This window comes from Budorcas taxicolor, chromosome 4 (assembly GCF_023091745.1).
Source record: "Budorcas taxicolor isolate Tak-1 chromosome 4, Takin1.1, whole genome shotgun sequence".
Classification (NCBI taxonomy): Eukaryota; Metazoa; Chordata; class Mammalia; order Artiodactyla; family Bovidae; genus Budorcas; species Budorcas taxicolor.
The window spans coordinates 12,526,191-12,544,575 of NC_068913.1; the positions used below are offsets into that span (position 1 = coordinate 12,526,191).

The 18,385-nt window shown below is 37.5% G+C and overlaps 1 protein-coding gene across 1 annotated transcript in view; it reads left to right on the forward strand.

The window, feature by feature from the left end:
• Positions 1 to 18,385, forward strand: part of VPS50 (VPS50 subunit of EARP/GARPII complex) — a 136,782-nt gene that overhangs the window by 25,970 nt on the left and 92,427 nt on the right. Inside the window, exons 5-9 of the mRNA XM_052638565.1 lie at positions 925 to 978; positions 1,766 to 1,836; positions 2,809 to 2,926; positions 3,011 to 3,046; positions 4,839 to 4,921. Of these exons, the coding sequence (XP_052494525.1) occupies positions 925 to 978; positions 1,766 to 1,836; positions 2,809 to 2,926; positions 3,011 to 3,046; positions 4,839 to 4,921 (362 nt within the window). The remainder of the gene's footprint in view (positions 1 to 924; positions 979 to 1,765; positions 1,837 to 2,808; positions 2,927 to 3,010; positions 3,047 to 4,838; positions 4,922 to 18,385) is intronic.

The window sequence follows — 18,385 nt, forward strand, 5'->3', positions numbered from 1 at the left end:
CAAAAAGAGCAATGAACGCACACAAATGCATGAACGAATGACTCAGAAAATGATTTGGTGAGATTAAGTGGGTTTCTGTCTGTGTACATCTCTACAAGTTCCTGTCTAAACAGATGTGCACGAATTCAGAGCAGATTAAGGAAACCTGAAAGAATGAATGTAGCAGTTGAATGCGTGTGTAGTGAGTGGTTTGTCCTCAGCCGCATTGGGGCAGGGGATACGATTGTGTTTCTTGAGCAGATGGTCACTAACTGCCTTCTGTGCCCCTCCGCGTGGTCATGGTCATTGCTGGTTATGGGACCCCTGCAGTGCAGTGCTGCAGAGGCCCCTGTGATTGTGAAATAAGAAACTTGTGTTCCCGATCATTAGAGTTTGACATTGCATACACTCTCGTTATTCATGAAACTGACCAAGAAACCTTCGTTACCTTCGTAGCACTCCAAAAAGCACATTTTCGGTTTTTCAGAAGTAGCGGACCAGATTGCTGTTTGTCTTCTTGTGCACTGCAAACAGTTTAAAGGGGACAAGGATATTTTCTGTTTCCCAGATAGTATTTCCATAAATTGAATAGTTTAACCTTTTTTTATCTTACGAAGTCTGTCTTTTGAAAGCAAATCTGGTACCCTTAAAGACGGATAGACTTTTGCATATGTTAGTGAAATCAAATAATGATACTCATGTTATTAACAGTAATAATGACCGTTTATTGAGTTTCTATTAAGGACCAAGTATTGTGCTACGTGCTGTACCTCTTTTACTAAACTCATGGCCAGAGACGTGTGTGGCCATAGCATGCCAGAATCTGCTGTAGGAGTGATTGAGAAGCCCTGTTGAATGTTCTTGCTAAAACTTTAAATGTCAAATGTAATAGGAAGCATGAGGCTTTGTCTTTTATTTCCTTTGTTTGATTGCATGTTCTTCCAGGTCTCTAAAAAAGTAGCAGATTTAATCCTTGAAAAACAGCCTGCTTATGTCAAGGTAGGATAATATTTGTTATTTTTAAAGTAAAATATTAAAAATGTTTGAGTGACTTATGCTTGGAATTTGAAATATTCTTTTGTCTGTAGTTTATAGCAACATATTAACTGTATTTGGGTTGTATTTGTATATGTTTTTTTTCTCCCATGTGGGGAATTCACCAAACTATGAGAAGTGAAAGAGTTTTTATATCTAACTCTGGTCTGTTTGGTTTTCCTAACTGGAGAACAGCCAAGGAAAATTGCTTCTGTGTGTTTTGTAACTCAGATCATCAACAGTGATGGGTCATTCTGCCTTTAAAATATGATAAAATTGGAACTGTCTCTTTGAATCTGCCTTTTCATCAAAAAAGCAGAGACTTCAGAATGCACTGAGATATCTGTGTTCAAACGAAGCCATTCACTGTAAAAGCATCTTAGCAAACAAGTCACGTTTGCCGTATTTATTATTGTCTTATGAAGTTCTCTTGGATAGAAACATTTAAACGAATATATCATTAGTATTTATTTATGCCCATCTAAAAGAGGGTGGGTCTAGATTTCCTTACAAGCAATCCTGCCTAAATATTTTGTGACATGCCATGATGAAAATCAATTCAAAGTAGTTATCTAAAGTGATTTTTATGAAAAATATACCAGCATTGTACAAGTTCAGGTATCTTTGTTGTTACTTTGCTTATCAAGCAGGCTTCTTTTGAAACCCACTAAAGTTTTTGTTAGAGAACCATATCAATAAGAAAGAAAAATAAAGTGCCTTGCACAGTAACCTATACCTCGTCTTTCCATAGGAACTTGAAAGAGTTACTTCATTACAAACAGGTCTTCAGTTAGCTGCTGTTATCTGCACCAATGGGAGGAGGTATTGTGTTTGATGATGCTTTGTTCTTTAAGCTAAATAAGATTTAAGAGAAACTGTCTTGGAAAATTGAGTTTTAAAATTATGATTGTGGTTTCTAGAATGCCATTCATTAACTGAACCTACATAATGATCTATAAACTGCCCTAAGAAGGTGTGTGGGAAATGTTTTAAAATCTAGTTAGGGATTAAAAATACTAGTTTTTTTTTTTTTTTTTAATGTGGGCCATTTTAAAAGTTTTTATCAAATTTGTTACAATGTTGCTTCTGTTGTTTATGTTCTGGTTTTTTGGCCCTGAGGTATATGGGATTTTAGTTCCCTGACCAGGGATCAAACCTACACCCCCTGCTTTGGAAGGTGAAGTTTTTAACCACTGGACTGCCAGGAAAGTCCCCAAATATTAGTGTTTTTGTATAGCTTAAATCAGTGCTTCTAAAACTGTCTTTGGTGAAGGACCAGCCTTTTTTTTTTTTCTTTAATTTTCAACATGTTACAGATTGTTGTTTTTATAAAATGCAATAAAAACAAATTGCTAGAATAAATTAAAAAAAAAGACAAACACATATAAAATACAGTTTCATTTTTTCTATTATCAGATTCATTAAGCATAAAATTACCATGTCAACTTTTGCTCTGTGTGTTTAAAATTTTTTTGGTTAGAGTCATCAAGCATAAAATTGTTTCGTCAACTTTTGCTCTACATGTTTCTAAATGGTTGCTCTCAATTTCTGTACTTTTCTTGTGATGAATTAGTAACAGTTTGAAGTTTGGTAGCAGACCACCTACCACTCTGGTAATGCTGGTTTATTTTGAGCTATTGAACAGATCGGTCAATCTGTTCAATCGGTCAGAGGACTCACAATCCCCATTTTTAAGAGCAGTCCAGGATACTGTCTCATTAACTGCCTAATTGTTCTGTGTGTATAGTGTTCTTATTCTAGAAAAACTGAACTATTTATTGCTCACTTTTACAGACACTTGAATATTGCAAAGGAAGGTTTTACTCAAGCTAGTTTAGGCCTCCTTGCAAATCAGAGGAAACGTCAGTTGCTGATTGGACTTCTGAAATCTCTGAGAACGATAAAAACATTGGTATATACCAGTTCCTTTTTAAAAATTAAAACTTAATTTTATGGTTGAAACAGGTTTTACCTTTGCATTTCTGTTATTTTTCAGCAAAGAACAGATGTCCGCTTAAGTGAAATGCTGGAGGTAAGTTTACAAGGCTTGGAAGTTTGGTGCTCCTCATAATATTAGAGAATTATTGTGAAAAAAACTCAGATGTGCATTTTTCTCACATTGGTGTATGGTGTAAAGAGCATTTTTAGACAGTAAAGGACCACTGTTTCTACTCTTGTGCATCTTTTTCTATTGACATGATAGACTTCATTCAGAAAAATTTATTGGGGGGAATGTTCAGTGTGTAAGCAATGTAGGAATGTTAATTTCAGTATGTTTCCATTATATCTGGGCCCAAATAGCAATGAAATTACCTTTTGCATGTAACATAAAGTAGTAATTTGAGGAAGAAGGCATGTATTAGTTATTTTGGTGTCTCATATATATACATATATATTTTTAATTACTAATTTTAAAGACTTTTGGCTGTGCTGGGTCTTTGTTGCTGCACGAGGGCTTTCCCTAGTTACGGCAGACGGCAGCTACTCTTCGTTGTGGTGACTTCTCTTGTTGCCGGGCACGGTCTCTAGATGCGTGGCCTTTGGTAGTTGTGGCATGCAAGCGCGCAGGCTTTGCTGCCCTGCCCGTCCCAGACCAGGGACTGAACCTGTGTCCCCTGCATTGGCAGGCAGATTCCTATCCACTGGACCGCTAGGGAAGCCCTCATATGTATACTGATTTTCTGAGTGAGCCTTCTGTTTTCTCTTCAATGGCTTTCTTAGCATTTTTATATACTTCTGTTACAAGGTTCACCAAGGCCTAATGTGTTACGTGTGTTTCCCCATAATTCTCAAGCACCTTTAGATAGGTACTTTGTCATGATCTCAGCATCCCCTATGGTTTGAATTGCCTTTGTTGAATTTAGATATGAACTTAAGGAACATTTTTTTTGTAATGGTTTTCTGTTTAATCACTGTATTACTTTTAAACTATTACCACTAAACTATGGTTTAAGAAATCCATATGAAAAATTAATTTGGCAGTAAATTACTCTGTTCAGGTGTTAAAAATATCCTGAGGCCATTAATGAATATTTCACTTTATTTTCCAAATGTATTTAAGAATATTTATGGATTCATTGATGGTAAAACTGTTGAATGTTGATTGCAAGTAGAATAAAATAGGAACATTTTTTATATAAGCACGACTGAAAGAAGATATGTTAACAGTTAAAGAACTCCTTCTCTCTGAAGCAGCTTATACTTCTGTGTAGGCTTTACTCGCATGTCATGGTCTCAGAGGGCTATTACTGTGTATTTATGGGCATAACGTATTTTTTTCCATGCTACATTTTAGGTCTGGAGCTAGTTGCTTTGCCATATTTTACTATTTATCTGTTGTTGGTATTATAATCTTTGAGAAGAATTAAAGCTTTCTGGTAGTGTAACTTTTAGATAGAGTGTGAACCGAGGTTTATCCTTTTCAGAGGCTTTTAAAAATGATTGTTGTTTTTGCCTGCACTGGGTCTTCATTGTTGTGCGTGGGCTTTCTCTAGTTGTGACAGGTGGGGCTACTTTCTAGTTGGGGCGCACAGGCTTCTCACGGCCTTGGCTTCTCTCGTTGCGGAGCACAGGTTCTAGGCGCTGGCGTTAGTACTGTGGGCTCAGTAGTTGTGGCTCAGGGCCCCTAGAGAACAGGTTCAGTAGCTGTGGTGCATGGGCTTAGTTGCCCAGCGTATGTGGATCTTCCCGGACCAAGGATATAACCTGGGTCCCCTGCATTGCAAGGCGGAGTCTTAACCACTGGGCCACCAGGGAAGCCCCTTTTCAGAGTCTTTTAAGAAAAATGTTTCTGTCCTAATGACTTCTGTTGTTGCTCTCTCCAGGAGGAAGACTATCCAGGAGCTATTCAGCTGTGCCTGGAATGTCAGAAAGCTGCCAGCACTTTTAAACATTACAGTTGCATAAGGTAAGCTAACATCAAATTTTTAAAGCTGACTCTGCCATCAGTTTTAATATAGGAGTTGTGTAATATACAGTGTTAATAAACATTGAAAATTACTAAGTGCTGTATCCTAGTTTAGCTTTCTTGTTTATAAATGGACAGTACAGTAAAATAGGACTTCCTTGATGGTGCAGATGGTAAAGCATCTACCTACATTGCGGGAGACCTGGGTTCAATCCCTGGGTCAGGAAGATCTCCTGGAGAAGGAAATGGTAACCCACTCTGGTACTCTTGCCTGGAAAATCCCATGGACAGAGGAGCCTGGTAGGCTACAGTTCATGGGGTCAAAAAGAGTCAGACATGACTGAGCGACTTCCCTTTCACTTTTCACTTGCACAGTAAAATAACAATTCTTAAGGTTTGAAAGATCAGATAGATACTTTTGAATCCTGTTTCCTGTGACATCATTGTAACTATTCTTTTCATATTTTTTCCAGTCTTACTGATTTCATTTTTATGCAGTAGTAGAGAATAAATTCATCTGTTCCTGTCTTCATTGCACCTCTTGGGAATTCTTCCTCCTTAACTTTGCCCAGCTTATAAATATTGAGAGTGTTGTCACAGTTTGTTTTTCAGATCCAGATGGTTCAACTGTTGGCTCATCATGATAAGAATTCTTTTGGAAAATTTAAAAGCGATGTGATTGCTTATGTAATTGTCGTCTTTGGAATGCTTAAGTGATTATGTAATTAACGTTTTATATCTCCTCTTTGTTAATGTATTACATCTTCTGTTTGTTCGTGAAATGTGCTGTCTGAAAATAGCTGCTGTATCTTCTGCTCTGAGGGCTCACTTTTTAAATGGATTTTGATCTGTTTAGAATGAAGCTTTTGCATTAGCTGTGACAGTACCTCACAGGGGTAGGGGTGGGCTCTAATCCTCATGTGTAATTTCTGTCATTCCTCTGAAACCATCGAAAATAAACATACAGTCTAAGGAAAATAGCGAGGTTTCCAGGCAAGCCCAGTTTCAAATTAGCTTCATACTAACCTAATGTATGACTAACAGAATGTAGCCTGTTAGTCTCTCATGTATGGAGATTCCAGCTGTCAGCGAGCAGGATGCCCTGATGTTCTAGGTGTTGATTCCTTGTAACTGAAAAGATGAAAGGATTGTGATAGAGAGAGTACAGCTTTGGATTTATTTTATTTTTTTTAATATACTCACACGTAGATCTCTACTGGGTATGGAGTAACTGGATATTTCCCCCTAGAGATGATATTTTTTACGGTTTTTGTTTCTCTAGGATTATGCATTTTGAAGCAACATACTTTTTCTTTGATTAGGAAACACATAGTTGAGTAGCACCAGTGATATTTGGATTTTTTCCATTTTGACAGTGATTAACTGTTACTGTTAGAAACTTGATTATGTCATTTATATTTATTAGGTTGGATGAATAAAGTATTAGGTCTAGTATGTAAATATACTTGAACCATTTCTAGCAGGGCCTTCTGGCTCCCGAAGAAGCATAACAACCATTTGCTTCATTTCGTGATGATATGTCTGTTAGAATTTCATATTCTAAGTTTCTTTCTGGTTGGCTTAAAATAATTCAGGCAGCTATAAATCTATTGGATGCTTATTATATGCCAGGTGCTTTGTTTTGGAATTGGTTGTATAGTGATGAATCACATAATCAGTATAATCCTTGGTCTTCAAGATGGACTTGGATTGAGGTAGGCACAAGTAAGATGGGGCTTGAGAGAAAAGGAAGTTGAGCATATGGTGGAAGCATTGGGATCTAATTCTCCTGAGGAGTCAAGACTAAGGAAGATCTGAAGGAGGTGCAGGAGGGTTTAGCTAAATGAGAGGATGCGGGGTTGTGGATATGAGATTATGGGTATTGTGATGAAGTTCTTGGTTGCAGAGATGTCAGGCAAAATGAGGACTGAAATTATCTATTGTATTTATAGCAACAAAGAAATCAGAGTTGACCTTGTTGGGGACAGATTTTGTTGGAGTATGAAAGTGAAAGTGAAGTCGCTCAGTTGTGTCCGACTCTGTGACCCCATGGACTGTAGCCTACCAGGATCCTCCGTCGGTGGGATATTCCAGGCAATAGAACTGGACTGGGTTGGCATTTCCTTCTCCAGGGGATCTTCCCAACCCAGGGGTCGAACCCGGGTCTCCCGCACTGTAGGCAGATGCTGTACCGTCTGAGTCAGTACAGGATGAGGAAATGTTATAAAGAGGAAAGATGTGGAATTGAGAGGGAGAAACCTGAGTGTTTGAAAATCAGTGGGAAAGAGTGAGAGATTGAAAAGAAGAGAGACCGTCCTAATAAGGCTTTGTAGGGATTACAGAAGAGATTGACTTTGAAAAGGTCCACTGTTCTTTTATGATAGGAAAGAATGAATGTGGACATCTGGTGGCAAGAAACTGAGATGACATGTTGATGCTTTATTTTTTCCATCAATTGCAGTGTTTACTTTAGCTTTGTTAAAGGAAGTATCTTACTTGATGAGAGTTAGCTATAAAAAATGTTTTTGAAAGAAACCCTTATTTGGGTTTTTTTTCAGGCACGAGGTAGCCTCTAAGCACTTTTTCACTTTTAGGTATATAGCGATGTGTGGAGGAGGTGTGACTACAGTTATCTCACCTGGTGAAAAGTTTTGAAATGGAAAAATCTGTGATGATGATATGTTGATCATCGTTTTATTTTAGATGTACAGAATGCAAGGGTCATGCTGTGTTTACATGTCTGAGTCATGCAGGCAGTAATAGGAAAAGGTTGGCATATTCTGGAATTAGATAAAAACAGATGCACAGACACACTGAAATGTCCTAAGGAATTCATTGTAGTGGGCTTTTTACCTTAGGTTTCCTGGAAATTTGTTAGAATTGTGTTTTTAACTTGGCAATTTAGTGACAATGAATTGCTTGGTGGTGATGACAGGCCCTCCAGCAACGATTCTTCTCTTCCACACACAGCGGTGTTCCCTTGTCCTGCCTAACCCAGTCCCCTTCTCGAATCTTCACCTCTTAGGTCACCCATTTGCTCCTAATTGGGAGAACCTAAGCTTCTTCATTTCTTGTAGATCATACGATTTGGGGTATAGCTATAGAGTTAATTGATATCTGGGAGAGATTGAGTCCCCAAAAATGAAAGGAATTTTATTCTATTAATAATTTCCTTTTAAGTTTGTGTTTATTAATTAGATGGGCCTTTCTTATTCTATGCATTTTCTTCAGTTCAGTTCAGTTCAGTTCAGTTCACTCAGTCGTGTCCGACTCTTTGCGACCCCATGAATCGCAGCACGCCAGGCCTCCCTGTCCATCACCTACTCCCGGAGTTTACTCAGACTCACGTCCATCGAGTCCATGATGCCATCCAGCCATCTCATTCTCGGTCGTCCCCTTCTCCTCCTGCCCGCAATCCCTCCCAGCATCAGAGTCTTTTCCAGTGAGTCAACTCTTCGCATGAGGTGGCCAGAGTATTGGAGTTTCAGCTTTAGCATCATTCCTTCTAAAGAAATCTCAGGGCTGATCTCCTTCAGAATGGACTGGTTGGATGTCCTTGCAGTCCAAGGGACTCTCAAGAGTCTTCTCCAACACCACAGTTCAAAAGCATCAATTCTTTGGCGCTCAGCCTTCTTCACAGTCCAACTCTCACATCCATACATGACCACTGGAAAAACCATAGCCTTGACTAGATAGACCTTAGTCAGCAAAGTAATGTCTCTGCATTTTCTTCATTTTTCTCTTTTTCCTCTGGCCTTATGAATACAGTCAATGTTGAACCTGTTCTTGAGCTCTCTCACTGGTTCAGACGTAATTCACCAGCACTTTAAATGTTCTTTCCATTTACCTGGAGCTGTGAATTTAGCCAAAGGCAAAATTTAATCTTTTGCTTAGATCTGAGTGATTCAAAAGTGAAAAATCATTTGACACTCTGGTAATCATAGAATAGTAATTAATTTCCAACTGAATTCACACTCATTTTCTTCAACATTTAAATTTATTTTGTATTCCTATTAATGATTAGAGAGTCAAGAAATACTTTTCTTAGCAGTGTCCTTTAAGAGAACCATTCCACAATTCCAAGTGTTTTGGAATTATCAGGTAATATTTGGTGTTTTTGTTTTTATGTTGCAGGCAAATTCATCTGTACAGTGCGTCTATTCATACACTTAATTTTTCCTTAGTAGATTATATGTTCCTCTCTTCTTTCCTAATCACATTGCTCCTTTATTGGAAATAAAATATTTGATAGAAGGCAGAGACTCTGTGGCCTTAGGAGTAGATTACATGGAACAAGTGAGGGTGAATTCTTATGATTCTGAAAGTAGAAAAAGAATTTACAACTTTGCTTCTGCATAAAAAGGCACTGACTGTATACCTAATAAATTCAGGTTACATGACTGTGTAGTTTAATACATGAAGTACCAAGTAATTTGGTATCTTGCTTAATGTGGTTTGTTTCAGCATGACAGAGTTATATGGTTAGGATTGATCAGGAATAGGAATCAGAGTGTGTTTATCGTGAAGTGAATAAAGCATTTGATTTCTTTATCACTTGAAATTTATCTAGATTAGTTTCATGAAAAGTTACTAAAAGTCAAAACTTCTTTATTGCTTTTTAAAATTCCCTTTGAAAGAAACTGCCTGAATGAACCTTGGAGCATGCTAGATTATGCACCAAAAAGTTCATGCACCACCTGAACTAGTTTTGAGTACTGCATTTTAACGTAGACAGCTGTATTTAATTTCTGATAATCTTAAAATGTCCTTTTCTTCCCCCTCAGATGATGATCTTAGCAGTTGAAAGAAAATTGTAGGTTGTAGACCCTTAAATCATTGAATAATGAGTATAGCCTTTAGGTACAAGGACAGCAGTACTTTGTCTCCCTAGGTGTCTCAGTGGTAAAGAATCCACCTGCCAAGCAGGAGACTTGGGTTTGATTCCGTGGATCAGGAGGATCCACTGGAGAAGGAAATGTTGGCAACCCACCCCAGTATCGTGCCTGAGAAATCCCATGGAGAGAGGAGCCTGGCGGGCTATAGTCCATGGGGTCGCGTAGAGGCAGACATGACGTAGCAACCTAACAACAAACAGCAGCAGTGCTAGGCACTGTTCTTCTCCTGAGGCCCTTGATTCCATCTTAGCAAGCAGTGTCTGCTCGCTCTTTCTTTACCCTCGGGCGAGGGGAACCCAGGAGCCTCACCCGGAGTGATGAACAGTGAGTGTTTCTGCAGGATCACCCGATCTGTTCAGCTAGACTCACGTGTAGGTCTGGAGTCCCTGCTGCTTGGGCTGTTATTGGCACCATGCTATTCTGACACCACCTCTTTTCTTACCTTTTATCTTGTTCTCCTCTGCCTTCCTCCTCCAGGCAGTGCCATTTAAAATTAATGTAAAGTGAAATCTACATAAAACATGACACTTGAACAAAATGGTCTTAAAAGGTGAAACTTTTTCTTTCTGCCCACCCATCCTTCCCTTTCCTACTCCCTAGAGTAAACCATTTTTTACAGCTTAATTTTCATCCTACCAGATTTCATTGTAATTTAAAAGATTACATTATAATAACCTTTTCCTGATTTATCGATGTAGATAGTTCTCGATAACTCTATTTACTCCCCTTAATAAAAAGCAATAAGAGATAGGCATGTGGTGTACTTCCTTTTACTTCTTTTCACTTCTCCATCTTCCAGGTTTTGTTAGTGAAACTGTTATTTCTACTTGGTCAAGTTTAGAACATTTATATTCTTTTCACAACTAGAATTAAATCTCTGTTTTTTTCTAATAGGTTACTTCTAAAAAATTAATAGAAGTCATTTTACTATATTATGGATATTTAAATATTATTATCTGCAGAACTGAGTGGTTGGATGTATGAAAAAGGAAAAATAATCCTTTGTCTCTAAATGAAAATCCAAATCCATAGTGTTTTTCTGTTTCTGTTGAACATTTTTCACTTTTGTAGGTCCTACTCAGCTTCTGTCATCTTTGTAATATTCCATTTTTGTGCATTTCTTTGTTGTGTGTTGTTAGTTACCTCTTGGAAAATTTTTTTAATACAGGATACTTAGGGGGTAAATTTTCATATTTTGAAATGACCTTAATTTAGCCCATTCATGCAGGAGGGAAAGGGGGCATCAGAGGATGAGATGGTTGGATGGCATCACCGACTCAATGGACATGAGCTTGAGCAAACTCCAGGAGTTGGTGATGGACAAGGAAGGCTGATGCGCTGCAGTCCAAGCAAAGAGGCAGACACAGCTTAGCAACTGAATGACAAATGATAGAAAGAAAAATTATTTTTTTTCCTTAAAAAATGGAAGGCATTGCTTAGCTGTCTATTCCAGCCTCCTGTTTCGAAGGACAGAGTCAGATACTACTCTCCTTCTCATTTTACCAAAGAAATGATGTCTTTCTTTTAGAAATTTTAAGGACTTTTCTTTTTTTTTTCACTTGATCTAAAATTTCACCGGTCTAGAAAAGTCCTGTCTTAGATTCTTTACTCTTAGATGATGAGACAAGAATGAAGTATTTATTTAGTACTTAACTACATGAGATGCTATGTTTGCTTGTTATACCAAGAGGTTGTGAAATGTACTTGTTCTGTAGGAGTTGGTGAAGCAGGCAGTTAACAGGCAGGACTGTGGGGTGATATGCCAGTTAAGAGCACAGAATACAGAAACAGAAGCCATCAGAGATGCTCCGGCTGTGAGTGGCTCACTGCCCATACCCCCATGGGAATGGGGGATCCTGACATTTATAGGAGTGGGAGTAGGAGCTTGGCACCATTATCCAAGGCAGCACTGACAATACAGTAATTCTAAATTAGATTTTAATAAGGCCTCCTCACTAAAGCTTTAGTCTTCAGTGTTTAAAACCGGTACACCCATGATGGATTCATGTCAATGTATGGCAAAACCAATACAGTATTGTAAAGTAAAATAAAGTAAAAATAAAAATTAAAAAAAAAAATTGAGTAAAATAAGTAAAAGCTTTGGGAGTTAAAAAAAAAAAACCTGAATCATGATAATAGTGATAATGATGATATAATTTTTGAAAAATTTTGGACTTTAATATATATCAAGCACTGTACTTATCTTTTATCTTTTAAAGATATTTAAACATCTTTTATTTAAAAATAATGTTCCTTATTTTTTCCTATTTAGCGTTAACAAAATATTCCTTAGGTGGTAGTGTTTTCTCTTTTGTAGATGAGGACATTGATGCTCTGTAAAATGAGTGGCAAAGGCAAGATTTAAATTCATATCTTTTGGGATACACATCTTGTTGTTCTTACCGCAACTATGGCAGGCCATCTACCAATGTAATAGCTGTTATGTGCAGTGGAAGCTCATGGCCAGTAGGCCAATTTATATTATTTTGCTCCAATCTCTGAAGTATATTCTGACTAGAGTTAACTGTGTTTTTCCTAAACCTATTTCTGCCTGTTGTGTTTGTTACTGTCTGTATATTGCTTGAGTAAATAAACTAATGAGATGAAACAACTTTTTGAAAGTGAGTTGGATGCATTGGAAAAATACAACTTATTGTTAAAAATAAATTTCCTTTTGAATCTTTTGTAGGCGAGACAACTCATAAAAAACTAGGGGATATAAGATCACTGTGATTTGGCATTCAGGTTCTTTTGCATTTGTTTTTAGGTTCCTGCTTCAATTTTGAGAATCTGAAACTTGAAATTGCTGTCAGTTTATTTGTGATCTGGTTCATATGAGACTCAGAGGTTAAAACTGCTGTCAAATGAAAAAACCTTGGCTCTAAGTCAGAAGTGTGTGCGTGAAGTATACTGTATACAGTTTTGGTTGAAATATTATGAGCCCATGTCACTTCTCTTGTGTCTGACTCTTTGTGACCCCATGGACTGTAGCCCACCAGGTTCCTCTGTCTTTGGGATTCTCCAGGCAAGAGTACTGCAGTGGGTAGCCATTCCCTTCTCCAGGGGGTCTTCCTGACCCAGGGATCGAACCTGGGTCCTCCCACACTACAGGCAGATTCTTTACTATCTGAGGCACCAGCGAAGCCCTAAAATACTCAGTGCACATAAATATTCCTGTCTTAACTTTGATCAGTTGGCCAACTAAAAGGTCTTCTGCCAAACTGTAGCACAGGGCTGCCAGAGGGCCTTTGTGTTTAAAGGACCAGATAATAAATATTTTAAAATTTGCAGACCATAAGGTCTTGTTTGCAGTTATTCAGCTCTGCCCTTGAAGACCAAAAGTGGCATTAGACAATATGTAAACAAATGCATGTGCCTGTGTTTCAGTAAAACTTTTTTTAGAAACATAGCTTCTTGGCTAGATTTGACTCCTGAGCCTGGCTTCTGTTCTGGAATTATAATTCATAGAGTTTGGAAATGTTTTGAACACTTTTAGTGTCCTTAATAATGAACTCTGAACTTTCTATGTGGTGAATGGTTGTATTGTGAGTTAGGTCTGGGATTTGTGAACAGCGTGGACAGAGATCTCAGTTGATTCAAAGTGATCTTGGAGTTCTTTTACAGTTTTTTTTTTGTTTGTTTGTTTTTGTGGTTTGAAGGATCCTGTGATACTTGATGGAACCTCAAGGTTGTTTGTTTAGCTTCAGTGTGTTTGAAAATCATGTTTTCTCTCAGGTCTGTTGATAAAACTCGGCAGCAGTGAGTAGATTGAAATCCTTGGAATTATATAATACCTCTGATCTAAACAGACTGGAGTTTCTGCGGGCCGTGGGCACACAATATAAATTTGGAAGGATAAATTTTACTTACGTGTGTTCCAGAGGTTTTAGCATTCTGATGAATCATATACAAAGATGTGCTAATTGGTTAGCTGGTGTTCAGCATATAATAAAATCTAGAAACTTTAGAGCTTGAAGCAGCCCTTTAGATCCAGCCCACTTCTGTATAGGAAACTGGTGCCCAGAGTTATTAAGAGACTTGTCTTAAATCACCTGGCTTAATAAGAAACCAGGGAAAGATCATTAAGAGGCTGATTACCTCCATACCATCTTGTCTTTCCATACAATCAAATTCCTGTTTTCTAGGACACATTTTGTGAGTTTGTGTCCCAGAGCAGCTACTTAAAAGGAAAGTTAATTATTTATGAATGTTATTTTTAATATTTTCTGTAGTGATTATAAAAATGCCCTCCAAGTTGTTTGAGTCATTCCACTCACTTGCAAATAGCTTTTAATAGCTTTTAGTCTTTCATCTTACAACTAGTAATTTTTTTGACCATAATATAGCTTTTATTTATCCAAATGTTCATGACTAGGTCCTTTTTACATACTCTGATTAACTGACCCAAATAACTGAAATTCATGTTTCTAAATGATGGCTGAGGATTTCTTTAAAGACCACATTTAATATGTCCACTCCTTAATCTTATTTTTATGTGTATATCTTTAATTAGTAGCCAACTGTTATCAAACTACAGTTGTAGATTTTGAAAGCATTTTTAAAATTTTATTTTTAATTGGAGGATAATTGCTTTACGATGTTGTGTTGGTTTCTGCCATACAGCAACAAGAATCAGCCATACCTATACATACATCCCTTCCCTCTTGAAAGCATTTTTAATAAAACCAAAATGGTTGATTTATAGATTTTATATTAAAAATTTCTGCCTACCATATACATTACCATGCTTGCATTCACTCTTGATATATAGGCTACGAAACCGTTTTAACCATAAATAATAGAAGGAATAAAAGCACCTAGATTTATTATAATATTGTGAATAAACTCTGAAGCCCATTTTTTTCCATTGAGAAGCTGAAGAAGTTGTTACTGTCACCTCTGAATTAGTTTAGATATATTCCTTTTTTCTCCAAACTCAATATTCCCTGAAAGAATATGTTTACGAATTCTGATACTTATTATTCTGAGTGTTCTTGCCTTCTCCATGTCTGTGTCTTCAGCCTTAGTGAACTTCTGAGCGCTGTGGGATAGAAGAGTAGAAACAACGTCTCTGCTTCTCTCTCTCGCTCTTATTTATTTATTTTTCCTTTATTAAGACCCCTGTAGACCCAGAGTCCTGTCTGACTCTTATTCTTCTAAAATGTTCTCCTTTCTTTTTTTTAAATTGAAGTAGAATATGGGGGCTCAAGGAATGATGGTTGAAGTTTGCTGTTTTTTGTCTGAATTGCAAATTTGACTCAGCAGATGTTTATTTCCTGCTCTGAGTCAGGCAGTGAATTTAGTCCTGGGGAATCCCTGGGGAGTAAGCCACAGTCTGCTCTGATAAATAGTCACAGATACTTCTTCACTCTAATTCAGGGTACTGTAAACACAGCATTGTGTAACTTAAGGAAACAGGAGAGAGAGACTTCCCAGAAAAAAAGACATTTGGGAATGAGAAAAGGGGAATGTACTTTCTAGCTGTTGTGAACATTATATGCAAGAGCAGAGAGTGGAAAAGCCTGGAGTTTGGGGAACTGCACCTCGTCCATCTGACTAAAATATAGTTAACCCTTGAACAACCTAGGGGTTAGTGGTGCTCACCCTTGGTCCATTCGAAAATCCACATATAACTTACCTACTTGGACCTCTGAATAGGTGATTCCGCATCTACAGATTCAACCGAGGATCAGGAAGTACCGTGGGATTTACTATTGAAAAACGTCCGCTTATAAGTCGACCAGTGCAATTCAAATCCCTGTTGTTCAAGGATCAGCTGTAGAGGCACTGGAAAAAGGATCAACTGCAGAGGCACTGAAAAGTGAATGGGAATTTAATTTTCTGTCAATTATGAAGAGTCTTACGTGCCATGCTAATTTAGGGCTTTATTCTTGGTGTCATGGGGAGTCACCAAAGGTGTTGAAGCAGTGGATTAATACGATTTTTATTTCTGCTTCACTTAGGAACTGCAAACTCAGCTGTCGTTAGGGACCAGGGAGGGTAACATACATATGAAGCTGCCAGACGATGGCAGGAAATGGTCAGGTGCAAGGACTGTTGTCTTCTTTGTTGAGGTGCTCAGTTGTGTCCGATTTTGTAACCCCGTGGACGGTAGCCCTCCAGGCTCCTCTGTCCATGGGGCTCTCCAGGCAAGAATACTGCAGTGGGTAGCCATTCGCTTCTCCAGGTTCCTACACTGTTGATTGTCAAATGATGAAGGCTTGTTCATTTCAGTTTTTACTTGAGAGTATAATCTTCCATTCTCAACCTTAATTAAAAGCATGCTTATGGTACATAGAATTTGTTGAAAATGGTCTAATTCCCCCACGGGTTTGAGTGTTTATCTTTGAGACCTTCAAAACTGGGTATTTGTATTATTATTAGTTTCGCTTTCCTGACAGATTGCTTTGCATTTGTATATATCTATATCTTTCTCTCTATCAAACCACTTTGTTGTTATCTTCTCAGTTTGCATTAAAAGGCTCTCTAAGGGAAACCATGAATCATATTGTATATTCTATAAGGCAGTTGCTGAGGGTGTTGTGCCTTAGGAGATAAAATATTGCTGTTCTCTTTATCAAGACTGGCAAAGTTGTCTCTCTGAATTTAATGCCAGCAAAAGTGAGTTTTGTCTCTTTGTTTTTGCTCTTTCTCTTAAATTGCCGGTTTGTTTTGATATTCTGGACACCGAGTTGTGTACTGTGGCCTTCCCTATTTGTTTTGGCTGCTAGGACTTTGAGAATCACATAGATAATCAGATGACGGTTGTAAGGAAAAAAAAACAAACAAAAAAACCCTTGTATAATTTTGCTGTGAAACTGCATCTTTCTCTTGTTCTTACTATTTTATTTTACTTTTACCTTAATCCCTTTTGTCAAAACGTTTTCTCTAAAATTGTATTTACTTTTTTAGATAACAGCAGATATTTTTTAGTAATGAGGTGTTATAATTCAAAGAATATCAGTTGTTTTTAAATTGACCTCTTGAGAATTAGGGCTTCCCTGATGGCTGAGACAGTAGAGTCAGCCTGCAGTGCGGGAGATCCCATTCAATCCCTGGGGTCAGAAGATCCCTTGGAGAAGGAAGTTGCAACCCACTTCAGTATTCTTGCCTTTAAAATCCCATGGACAGAGGAGCCTGGCAGGCTACAGCCCATAGGATTGCAAAGAGTTGAGCACGACTGAGCAACTAACACTTAACGCTGGAGGATTAAAGGGGAAAAAAAATCAGAGTCAGTCACATACCCTAAATGTATAACTCAGTACATTTTTACAAAGGGAACATAGTTGTGTAATTACTTCCCAGAAATAAAAACAGAACTAGAAACCCTAGAAACTTCCTTCATGCCTCATTCCAGTCATTATATTACCAGGGTAACCACTGTTCTGATTTCTGTCACTAATGTTGTTTTTGCCTGTTTTGAACTTTATGTAAATGGAATCATGCAGTATGTATTTTTTAAACTGACATCTTTTGTATTATGTTTTTGAGATTCAGGTGACACATTTTCATTGCTATAGTATTTTATCACATAAATAAATATATCCCTTTAATTTTTCATAGACAGTTGAGCTGCTTCAAGTTTTTGCCTGTTACAAATAATGTTGTGAGGATTGTGTATGCACTTCTGATAGATACACCTGGAGTAAGTGTATGTTGAGTTTCAGGAGGTATTAATGGTTCCAGAGAGGGGGTATCACTTTTCCCTTCTCCAGCACTGAGTTGAGTGTTTTATTCTGCATTCTTGCCAACATTTGTTGACATTGTTTTTAATTTTTTAAAAATATTTTTAGCCATTCTAGTCATTTGGTGTAGTCTTTTTGTAGTTTTAATATGCATTTCCTGAATGCCTGAAAGAGTGCATATTTATATGTTCATTGGCCAATTGAATATCTTCTTTGTCAAATATTTAAGGCTTTTACCCTTTGTTTTTATTCTGTTCTGTTGACCTGTTAATGTGTTCTTATAATAAGTGCCACACTGCCTTACTGCTGTAACTTTATAGTAAGTCAGCCTGTTTTTAGTGTATCTTACGGCATTGTTCTTTGGGGTTTGCTTGACTAGTCTTGGACCTTTGAGTTTCCACATAAATTTTAGAAGCAGCTTGCAATTCCTCCCTTAAAAAGCCCACTGGCTTAATATTAATAAGATATCAGTTATTTTAGGATATCATTTTTGTGAGTATTGGCATCAGTTGTATTAAAGATTTTAGTCTGTTTATATGGTATATACCTCTATGTAGTGGTCTTCTTTATTTTGGCTCTGTTTTGTATTGTTTATTCTTTATTTGGTTTATTCCCAGGTATTTGGTTTTTTGAAAAGTGTCTTTTAAAATTTGATTGTCTAATTCCTTATTTCTGATATATAGAGATTAGTTTTATCTTTGTTTTACTTTTCATCTGTATTACACATATTATCTTTAAAACTTGCTGCTGCTGCTGCTGCTAAGTCGCTTCAGTCGTGTCCAACTCTGTGTGACCCCATAGACGGCAGCCCACCAGGCTCCCCCGTCCCTGGGATTCTCCAGACAAGAACACTGGAGTGGGTTGCCATGTCCTTTTCCAATGCA